At 43.1% G+C, this 11,287-nt stretch overlaps 1 protein-coding gene across 3 annotated transcripts; it reads right to left on the bottom strand.

Annotated features, from left to right (window-relative positions):
- Positions 1-1,525: 1,525 nt before the first annotated feature.
- LOC123069491 (kinesin-like protein KIN-14A) lies at positions 1,526-9,891 on the bottom strand. Of its 3 annotated transcripts, XM_044492367.1 has the most exons (20): positions 9,671-9,891; positions 8,601-8,887; positions 8,262-8,517; positions 7,959-8,041; positions 7,823-7,876; positions 6,799-6,870; positions 6,125-6,187; positions 5,856-5,937; positions 5,653-5,748; positions 5,415-5,585; positions 5,213-5,319; positions 4,934-5,112; positions 4,678-4,839; positions 4,344-4,594; positions 3,909-4,072; positions 3,315-3,608; positions 2,925-3,232; positions 2,642-2,820; positions 2,418-2,513; positions 1,526-1,986 (listed from the first exon to the last, which is right to left on the bottom strand). In XM_044492367.1, exons 1-20 carry the CDS (start codon positions 9,735-9,737, stop codon positions 1,916-1,918), a joined length of 3,042 nt encoding a protein of 1,013 aa, XP_044348302.1. In that variant the 5' UTR covers positions 9,738-9,891; the 3' UTR covers positions 1,526-1,915. The 3 variants fall into 3 exon arrangements, with proteins under 3 accessions (XP_044348302.1, XP_044348303.1, XP_044348304.1); XM_044492368.1 differs by lacking the exon at positions 2,418-2,513 and having other exon boundaries at positions 1,526-1,989; XM_044492369.1 differs by lacking the exon at positions 2,418-2,513.
- Between the last annotated feature and the right edge of the window lie 1,396 nt (positions 9,892-11,287).

Raw genomic sequence — 11,287 nt, 5'->3', positions numbered from 1 at the left:
CGGAGGCGAGATAAGAACTTATGAACCCTCTGAAACTCCAAGTCAGACCGCATAGTCTGACAGCAACGGCAAGTGCCACAAACAACTGTCCGCAGTGAGTCAAGCTGACGCCAGATGGCAGAGCACTGGGAATAGAACTCATCCACAGACGAGTCACCCTGCTGAAGAGCATGCTCCTGACGCACCACAGAAAGGTAGAGGGCATCACCAGAGGGCTGATAGCGCTGACAAAGATATGACCACATTGCTGCAACAGTGCTGAGGCCCATGAATTCCGAAGCAAACTGAGGGAGGACACTCGCAGTGAGAACGGCAGCAGCTCAAGCATCATCATTGCACCACTGAGTATAAGCAGACAGATCATCCTGATAGACAGAAAGAGCATCAGAATAAGCTGACACCTGCTGATCATAAGCATCAATTGCAGCATCATCGAGAGCCTTGGCGGCATCCCGGTCAGCCTGAGAAGCATCAGCAGCAAGGACCGGCGGCACCGGCGGGATTGGGGCCACTGGCGCAACAGGGCAGGGCGGACAAGGGACCTCGCCAGAGAGAACACCTCACAAAAGGAGCCCACGCATATGGATGCGCATGAAGCCCACAAACTCAGCATAGTTAGTGCCATCGAAGATCACCGAGCACCGAGGAACGACGACATAGCCCGAAGAGGACATAAGGAAGTCTCTCTGCTGTTTTTTTTTTTTGACCCGAACTGACTGCGGATCAAGAGACCCGGTCTGAATCCGGATCTAGAGGGCCGAACGGAAAAGCAGATCGAGCGGAGCCCCGCTCACGCAAGAGGAGAGGAGCGCGTAGGGAGACCGGCCCCAGGCAAATCCGCCAAGCGGGGCAGGGGAGAGGCGTCTTCGTCTCCAGGAGTCAACGAGCGAGCCGGACGAAGACCGGACGCTCGCTCACACCGGGCGCTCGCGCACACCCGCACGCGCGCACACGAGGCGGGCAGAGCCTGACGCGGAGGGACGCCGCCGCTTCCGCAACGGGAGCAGCAGCGAAGGGGGCCAGTTGAGGCGGCAGCCGAGCGAAGGGAGACCGGCCCCAGGCAAATCCGCCGGCAGAAGAAGCAGGCCGGGATGGTCGGGCGTCCGGATCCGCGGCGAGAAGAGCCAGGACGGACGGAACCACGACGAGGAGAGCCGGATCTGGCAGTGGGCGGATCGAGGGAGGAGCTAGCACGGAGTTGCAGCGTGCGGGAGAGAGGGGAACCTAACATCTGATACCATGTTGGATAATGAGCAACTAGCTTTACTGAGGGCCAAAGACCAGTACATATACAGATGTGGTAAAGTGCAGAAAAGGTCCTTATACAATGGGAATGTACACAATGAAGTATACACATCTAACACCCTCATGGTCTCTCACAACAATACGAGCCCCTCCAAGTATCTGGCTGTCTGAAACTGATGGATCAGCGTAAGTGAAGACTCTAAACTGATGGATCATGCAAAGGCAGCTCATGTGACATAAAGAAAAAGGAAAGAAAACCGAGGCCGAACGAGCAGTTACAAAAACGCTTCAGAAGTAGCCATGAAATTACATATGCCAAATCTGACACTTTGCTGCTAGGTTAATCTGAATCATTTTTGCATTGCTTTCTCCACACATTCAGAGATTCAGAATACAACAAACACAAAACAAGCATTCTTTACTTGCTTCCATTTCACACCTTCCATACTCCATCCACATGTTATGTAACCTCTCAAGAAGTTTCAGTTGTTACAAGGAATGTAACCTAGCCTGAACCTGTGGGGGGCTCTCTCAACATTGCGAACCCTCGCCTGGTGTTCCTTCTTCAGCAGTATCATGGTTTGACAGAAGCTGATGACTCTAACTCGGCAGCTATCGCGGACTCACGCTCAGCTTGAGATGGGAATCTCTGACGATTTTCACTGAGGATTCACAGCCATCTCTTTGCCTTCGCAGCCGAATTCATCGGAGGTGGCGTTTTGGCTTTTCTGTCACTTGAACCTGCTAATGGAAGTTGAAGTTCTTTCAGTAAAAAACTTAGGATCATCACAACACAACGTCCTTTAAAACTATGTACAGCACCAGGATTTATAGTAAAATTATATCTGATTGGGCATTTTCTCCTGCAGAGCTCTGTTTCCCACTTGCTGCATTATTAAAGTTGCAGCGGGGAACAAGTAAATTCAGTTCCAAGCATCAACTAGCAGCTCACTCGGAAAATTTTAAAAACTAGGAACAATATACTGACAGGAAGGGACCTATAGACTCAGAAAGCAATGGCAAGAATCCTTGATGATTTCTTTGATTGCATATGTATGAAAACCAATGATTACTGAAGCCACGAGGAAATAGAATGCAAGCAGCTAAAAGAGGGTTATAGTGGTTTTGGCCTGGGAAGCAAAGGACTGGTTGAGAAAGAATGGAGAGTTCACATTGATGTTGTTCAGGCCATCGAACCCAGGAGAATGGCAGTGGCTTGTAATTGCTGGCGCTGGCAGCACATGCAATGATTTGGCTATTTTGTACACCTTTCATCAAACGGTACAACATTAGTAACAATTTAGTTGATTACTCCTCTGCACAAGGCAGCCTCCATCATTACATATTAAGTATATGAAGTAGGAGCAAAACAGCAGTTTCTTTATCCAGTACTTACTCGAATCCGACTTTCCTCCTAGAGATGATCTGCGTGACATGGTCGACGATGGAGGTGGGAGACCTGTTAGTGACTGCCTTCTTTTTAACCTCGCGTTGGTAGTAATTGGAGATGTGCCGTCATTGTTTGCATTAGTTGTGATTTTGGCAGGAGTTGCTTGGGCTGAATGTGGAGTATTCCTGCAACGTTGTGTCAACGGCAGAGAAAGCTTAGTGCACATGCAGAATTACAATCTATACTCGTTTGCAAGTGCATACTAATATGCTGCTCTGAATGGACCTACCTTCTTTCAGAGCCATGAATCAACTTCCCTATGCTGCTCTGAATGGATCTTCTTAAATGTGACCCTTTCTTCGCCACGCTGCTTGTGGTTGTTTTATCCAATTTGGCATCAGAAGGTTCTTCCGTCTGCCTCACTTCCACGCCCATGTACCTTGATCTGCATGGTGTTCTCTGGAGAGTATCCAAACCTGACTGCTTGTATTGATTATAACCATCAGGGGGTAGTTGATAAAAGGTAACCGTATCATCTGTTGTAATTATCTTCTCATTCTCATGTCCGACTGGCTCTTCAGATAACGTTGGGGACATCTTTTATCACAATGAGGAAGAAGGATAAAAGGTCAGTCACTACATCAGCAAACATTATGAAGTTATTCAGAGAAAGATATACCTGTATTACAGATCTGTGGAGCTTTGTGCGATTGAAGCCATCAATACTGCACTCCTTGTCACGAGCTGTCCTGTGATCTCTGTTGAATCTCATCGCTGAAACAGGTGATTTTGGTGGCTTTCCTGGTATGCTACCCTTTTCACTACTAGTAGTCTCTAGGCTTAACCTACGCGGCCTTGGTGGGGTACGCTCCGGGAGTTGCTTTGTTCTTCCACTCGTTACTGTATTTTCCTTCAGTTTAAGTGACGATCTTTCAAATTCTTTGGTTGCCAATGCCTTTTTGAGAGTTTCTACCTGAAAATAGCTTGAATCTTACATACTTATCTTCTGTTTGTAAAGCAAATGAATTACATATCAAATGTAAGCATTTGGAACAATAACAATTCAATGTACACTACTAACACAGAGATAAATGCAAAATTCTGTAGGGACAAAGTCTTCCATTCTTCAGTCCAATGTTTCAAACAAAGATAAAGTGATGAAATAGTAAATTTAAGTGTAAGTGCAACATTGTAAAGGTGGTCAAATCATATTGTTGATTTAGCAAACTAGCAACAACTCTTAAATATGCAATGGGAAGCAACAGGAAAATACCTGTTCTTTAAGCTCTCTTATATCATTGCTTTCTTTGTTTGCATGAGCAGTTCCAAGTTCAACAGTAGAAGCCCTTTGGGCAAATTTCAGTGTGCTAAGAGTTTCTACGTAAGATTCCCCCTCCGGACTTATGTGGGCTAACATCAATGTCTTTGCATTCCCCCCTGTCATCGGCAACGCAAAAACAATATTAGAAGATGTTACAGTGGGCATATGACGTCAATGTATAACAAGGTAGGATGGAGCCAATGAAAGCACTGCTTCATTATCAGTGATTTTGCATGAACTTACACTATGATGCTGATTATGTAAAAGATACTTAAAGAAAAGACATATAACATCAAAAGTGACCAACCACTTGGTTGATCAGTAGTATTAATATCGACAGCTAGACCAGTGAATGTGGTGAGCATGTTCCAAGATATAGCCAAATACCTAATGAACTCTGTAGCAATTGGGTAAGTTTGCTATTTCTGTATGGAATGTGAGAATTCTTCTGAGCTAAGGCAGTGATGACATCCCCTAGGCAAGACAGTGACTTGTTAATATGCTGAGCCTCCTTCAATCTATCCCCCGTGGCTTCTGACCTGTCAACCCTTTCACTTCCTGCAAGATCTACCAAATGCAGACAGCTACAGCTGACATTGCCAGAAATGTCCTTCCCACTTACATGGACAGTCAAGATACTGCAAACATAAAAAATCAGTTGCAGCAAATATTGAAAGAACACAAAAAAAAGGTTACTGGGGCAGATAATGCGAACTCAAACCTATGAGATCTACTACTTCTATTGTTCATTGCTGTTGGACCAGAAGCACGGTGCTTTTCCCCCAGCAGCATCAAATTCATAACATCAGAAGGGGACTGAACTGGGCACATCTTTGCATCTGGGAGGTTGAACAGACCATTGCTTGAAGACCTTATATCTAATGTGAAATTATTGTCAGGAACCAACACAGTTATGAAATTGGATTCCACTAGGACAAAAATATAACAAGAATGGCACATCAGATATGAAAGGATATTTCGTGCTTGAAGTATCTTCGCTTAGGAGATCACGAACTTGCTCATTGTATATTTCAACCATCTGCACTCGTATGTCATACTTTACATCTTCTCTAGAAGTTGATATGGTGAAGAGATCGTTCAGTGCCATGTAATTAATTCCAAGATCGTTAGACGATAACCCACCAGACGGGCCGCACTAATCACCACCATGCACAGACAAAGAACAATTACATGTGATTCAATATGGTCCGATAAAAATAAGGAGTTACTGTAGAAATTATGATTTGTCTCTATACCATTGTATGGGTTTTGCCAGAACCTGTCTGCCCATAAGCCAATATGCACACATTATAACCATCCATGACAGATCTAATCAATGATTGTGTCTCCCTGTAAATCTCATCTGGGGAAATTTGAGCATGAAGATGTAAAAATTAGATAAAGACATGGGCATGCAACTTCAAGTACAGTTTAGACAAAAAGTTTAGACCATATCACCTTGAGTGGTTGTTGGCCCAAAAATTTGGTTGAACTGAAAGATCTTACGTGTAGTTTGTGGCTTATATGGATCACAAACCATTATCGAACCATCATTTCCAACATGTTCAATTGAAGAAATAGACTTTGAATTCATAAGTGGTCTTATCCGGCAGAAGACTCGGATATTTCCTATAAAAAAACTCTTAGAAATCATCAAAACAGTAACATCCATGACAACACTGAACTATACTGATACCTCGCACTTCTTGAAGCATGTTATACAGGTTTCTATTTTCTTTCACAGCTTGGTTATAGCCAAGAGCAGCTTTGGAAATCCCTTGAATGTTATGACCTGTAAAGTATAAGTCTCAGTGTTACACCAGACAGCTAAAGATTGTAAATGGAACTTACTTTGAATACCTGGAACTGTGTGCTCGGACGAAGGTTTAAACAACATACCTAATTCTGTGATATCATCTTGGAATTGGGTCTGCAAAGACCTGAAATCAACTTTAACCTCTTGAAACATTGTCTTGAGCTCCTGTAAAATATGTCATGTCATTACAAAGTACAAACTGAGTGCTGAGCAAACTGTTGTTCACAAAGAGGTAAACTTGCCATTTAAGGAACATATAAGATCATTACAGTATCTCAGAAACACGTTTATTTTAAGAAAACCTTAAATGGATGATGCTGAGTATAATTTAGTTATTAGCATGAGATCTCACCAAGAGTTCAGATTCCTGTGCTTCCAAGAGACGCAGTCTATTCTCATTCTGCGAGTTTGAACACTGAAAGAAAATAAATAAAAAGGTATAATGCATCACAATGATGTACAAAATTTGAGCGAAGTGTCATAATTCGTCACTGACGTGTTGGGGAAATAAATGTCATGGGGGGATTATTTCCTCAGAAGCTACAGAGTTATTTGACCTTTTCTCTACCCTATAACAACATTTTTAAACAGAGTAAGAATTTATTCTGGTATTGTGTTCTTCAGGCTTCAGCACCGGCATTTATTACGCATCCCAGATGTGAAGTACATAGTCAAATCAGAGCAAAAATATATGTAGCCTTTTACCATAACTATGAGAAAAGACTGATAGAATGTCAGGTTAGGAACCTGTATCACAGCCAAATACTAAAATGGCTATTCTCTAGTTGCACATTCTAAAAGTTTATTCGTGAGATTAAAGGTGATGCATGGAATCTTTAGCTGCCAAATGTGGCGTGGCAGCTACATATTGCTTAGGTGTCTTTAGGCTTGTCACACTATGCTTTTCATTCTATTATTCTATAAACACAAAGCTTTTGCTTCTCTCGTGAGAAAAATATTGTTCAAGTCAATTCCGTTAACTTCTGCAGATAAATGAAAAGGGACATTGCAATATTTAAACATTACCTCGATATGTTGATTTGGTTCATTTTCCATAGCAGCCCCTTCTGGAGAAATAAGTTGAAGGAGTGGTTTGAACTGCATAGAAGGCATTGATGTCAGCTGTAATTAGCCTTGATAAAATATTAAGAGGCGCTAAAAAGGAAAATTTCCAATTGGAAAAATCCTGATAGACATCGGCGAACAGAAATGTGGACCAACTATACCAGCCTACAAAGACATATAATTCATTGCAAAAAATGCACATGTCTGACAACACAAACAAAAGGAACTTGGTATAACCACAGTTTAGAATTCAGAACTGAGAAATACGAAAGATCGAGGATCTTAGTGTCTGCTTGTATCACATGGTACTTTCTAAAAGCTGTGCTTCAGAGTAATAAAACAAATATAAACTCCATCACTTTCATTCATTAGGAGGAACCCAACCGCCAACAGTAAGAAATAAAGTTAAGATTCCTCATAGTTCTACAGTTCTACGGTATCAGTATTCTTACTTTTATACAGAACTTGTTCTATGTTTTACGTAGAAAGATGTAGTTCTAACACCTTTCCCAGTATTACAGTGTGGTAACAGTAATATGCTTAACTTATGATGTAATAATCACTAATATAGGGAAAGCAGTTCACACATAACACATATTGGTGTGCACTAAATTGAGCAAGAATATAAATGTGCATGAAAAGAATAAGCCAACACAATAGTTGAGATGATGATAAGAAACGGAAAATATTTGGTGCAACAACGCTTTGAGTAGACATCAACTTATGATATACAAAAATATACTGAGACGTCACGTGAATAATAGCACCGCAACTAAAGGCGAACGGGCCACATATGTATGTGGATTCTCAACAATTTAACACAGGCATTTTTCAGAAAAGATGTCTTAGAATGAATATGGAATGACGCAGGTGCTTACTGTTGCGGCTTATAAAACAAAAGCGAGCCTGAGTGCGGCTAAATTGATGAGGCTAACGTCAGAAATACATATGGCATTTGAGAGGAATAATTCAATAGATAAGTCACCTGTTCTTTTTCCAGCTGATTTGATAAAATAGTGCCAACTAGCGTTACTGGATCCTGGAAAATAAGTTTAGCCATATCAGAAAGCTGATACATGGTTCTGTACTTTCAACCAAAAAAAAACATGTTGACTAAGGACCTTTTTAAGAACGTCCTGGTTCAGATTTTCCTTGCAGCTTATCATGCAATCAAGAATAATCCTCTGAAGTTTTCCAATTGCCTCTACAAATGCACAATACATAGATGGTCAAATTATTCATCAGAGACTATGGTTAACCAAGCCGCTGAAATTAGTTAATGCATGCAGAAAAACATAAATAGCGCAATTAATTGAGAAATCAACTAAAGCAGCAGCATCTATATGGCGACACGTGTTACTTATCAGCTAGAAATATTTAAGCACTAAGTGTACAAAACTTGCAAAGAAAAGTGGATCACAAACCTTCCATGTTAGGACCCACGTTTTGAAAAGATTGACCCTCAGCATCAATCTCTTTCAAGTCTAGACACTTTTGAGGGGTAGAAGATCCTGAAGTGACATTTTCAGACTGAACATGAATTGCAGAACATGGTGCAAGAGGTGATTTCATATACTTGACTGGCCCATAGGTTCCACTGCATTTCTTTCGCTCCTGGTAGGACTTCAGAGAATTGACGCAATCAACTATCTTGCCCACTGACCCAGCATCAAGATTGTCCTGCACAAACAACCAAATTAGTGTCGTGGCTAATGGGCATCGATCCATCATCAAGATTAAGACGGTAAGGATAGCTAGCAAACCTTTTCCAAATCAGAGGCCTCAAAGCTCGGCAACTTTAGCTCCTGAACAGCAACCAAGAAGTTGCGGATGTTCTCGAAATACTGAAAAGCCGTCGATGGCTGGCTATCACAGGGGGCGTTTGCAACAACCTTTGGCACAACACCTGGCTGTATTTTGTTGATGGCCTTGCATAGGACAATGCCGTTTCTTAGAGCAGCGACAAATTCTTGTTCCGATGGGCAATGGGAGAGGCCGAAGGGCCCAACCATGCTCTCTAGCCAGGCTGCAGCCTGGTGCCGTCTCCATACTTGCACAAATCAAAGCAAGAAAGTACAGTGAGCCAATGAAATTTACACAAGCACAACTTCATGTGTTGGAAATTGTGGCATGTTAAACTAAACATGGTAGTATTGGCTACATATGCAAGGAAATGCAGTAATGCGGCGTTCTAGCTGCAAGAATGACACTCTTGCATTAAAAGTATAATTAGAACTGGCCAACTGCACAATCTTGTTTAGGATTTTTCTCCGCAACTAACATTGTTTTTCGTACAGAAATGAAAGCATGCATAATAATAATAATCGGAATAAAAGCTGCACTTTCACTGCTTTGCACGGTTCTTGGAGCAAAGATAACAGCGGCAGATTCAGGAATCACCGAAACATATTGCAGAAGTAGGGTTGAATGCACAGCAGCGCGTCTGAGTCCGACGAACCCCGATTTGTACAACGAACTTCCGCCAACAAGCGCATCGATTTGACCCATAACAAGCAGGGGAAAAAAATTAATCGTTGCGCATCAGATGGCACAATATCCGCAGGATCTCGTGATTCAATATGGTATCCAGAAATGGAACCGCGCGATTCCCGCGAGCCCTCCGCCAAAGTTACTAAAACAAACGCGCCCCAAAATGGGCACGCGCTCGCTTCAGCGCAAACCGGCCCAGAACCCGACCAAAAGGAGGCGCAGCAAGAAAGAAGAAGAAGAAGATGCGCCGCAGGAATCTCAAAGGAAGCACCGCGCTACAGCGTACAGGGATGAACCGATCGAGCAAGAAGCCGTGGATGGGGGCGACGAGAGATCTGCGTACCAGCCTCCTCCGTCTTCCGCGACGCGAAGCGGCCGCCGCGGAACGACACCCTCCGCGCCTCCGCCATGCGCCTCCGTCCCTCACCCCGCTCGGGTCCCGGCGCGCCTCCGCGTAGGCTTCTGGAAGCTTCGATTCGGGAGCAGCGCGCCGCGTGGGGAGGAGGGGAGAGAGAGAGGGGAGGGGTTTGAATTCGAAACTGTGGGGTGCGGCGGTGGGGCCTGCCCGAGGCGGTTAAAGGTGTCCGGGATCTCGACACCGCCCCCCCAAAGATCGGACGGACAGGGAGGGCTCTTCTGGCTCGGGGTCTGTGCGTGTGCGGCGCCGGCCTCCCAGGTAGCAGGCCCTTCCCAATGCTCCACCGTGGACAGGTGCTAAGCATGCCACATAAGCGAAAAAGTGACATGGCACAACATAAAAAAAAGGAAGAGAGTACTTTGGTGACCCAGAAAAAATCAATGCCTAGCGCGAGAACCTAGGCAAACCACTTAAATGAAACAATTTGACCAATACATGAAAGACTTTAGGTGCTAACTCATTAAATAAAGTATACTTAGCAACAACAAGTTAAGCACCTATGCATTAAGGACTTGAGTTGCTAAGTATTTAATGCACTTAGCACCTTATCTAAACACCTATGCATTGGGAGAGGTCATGGTACTGTACTGGTGGGGAAACCCGTCGTCGTGGGGCCAACTTGAGAGTCAACGGTCGTGGCCAGACAGTCGGACGCTCCTCCGTGACGGGTGCACCGACCATGCCGACGCTCTAGTATATCGGCGGTATCATGTGGATGTAAAGATACCCTATACGTATTTACTTCTGCAATCTGAGCTATTATTTCGCTCGATTCCAATCTGGGCATATCCCGATCATTACTAACTCAAGTGACTAAATGTATTTTTAATACTTCCAATCTGACCATCTCAAAAGTATAATTGCAGTATTACTTGTTCGTTTTCTCTCCTCATTGCAAAGTCCTCTTAGAATTTTGCAATGAATCTGATTTAAGAAATTTTTTTCTCCATGATGACAATGGTGGCAGCGCCCCCGGGCAAGACTAACCATCACATCTATATCTATATACCTAATATTAAAGGACGGATTATTTCTTCACTATTTTTGGTCTATCGATGTTTTTCGTATATATTTTTGTTTTCGTCCGTCGCTGTTTACGTTAAAAAGTAAAAAAAAATTGCTCTTAGAGGGTCTTGAACCGCTGCCCACTTATATCAAGCCGCAATGCAACAGCCAGTCCACCCAAATATGAAAAGACAGAGGAATATTACCCCATATATGCTATTCTACCGCGCCCAATTGGGCCGGCCCATTAGCGGGGAGGGACTCCCCTTTTTCTTATTTCGTTTTTCTTTTTTTGTTTTCCTTATTTAAAATAATTTGGGTTTTTAGAAAGTTCCAAATTTCAAAAGAAAATGAGAGTATTGAAAAATGTTTTAGAAACCATGCGCCCTATTAGGCTGGCCCATGAGCGGGGAGGGACGCCTCTGTTTTCTTATTTCATATTTTCTTTTTTTCTTCCTTAAATAATTTGGGATTTCATAAAAGTTCCAAATTAAAAAAAAATATGAGTTATGAAAAATGATTCAAAAGTAGTAAAAT

The sequence above is a fragment of the Triticum aestivum genome, chromosome 3B, assembly GCF_018294505.1.
Source record: "Triticum aestivum cultivar Chinese Spring chromosome 3B, IWGSC CS RefSeq v2.1, whole genome shotgun sequence".
NCBI lineage: Eukaryota > Viridiplantae > Streptophyta > Magnoliopsida > Poales > Poaceae > Triticum > Triticum aestivum.
Note: the sequence above shows the minus strand (reverse complement) of the source record. Positions and strands in the feature narration are given on the sequence as shown.

Coding starts and splice junctions, on each gene's coding strand:
- LOC123069491 (XM_044492367.1), bottom strand. CDS start 9,737: ATGGCGGAGGCGCGGAGGGTGTCGTTCCGCGGCGGCCGCTTCGCGTCG. Junction 6,188..6,798: donor AACCAAATCAACATATCGAG/GTAATGTTTAAA, acceptor ATTTTCTTTCAG/TGTTCAAACTCGCAGAATGA. Junction 5,113..5,212: donor CTGGCAAAACCCATACAATG/GTATAGAGACAA, acceptor GGTGGTGATTAG/TGCGGCCCGTCTGGTGGGTT.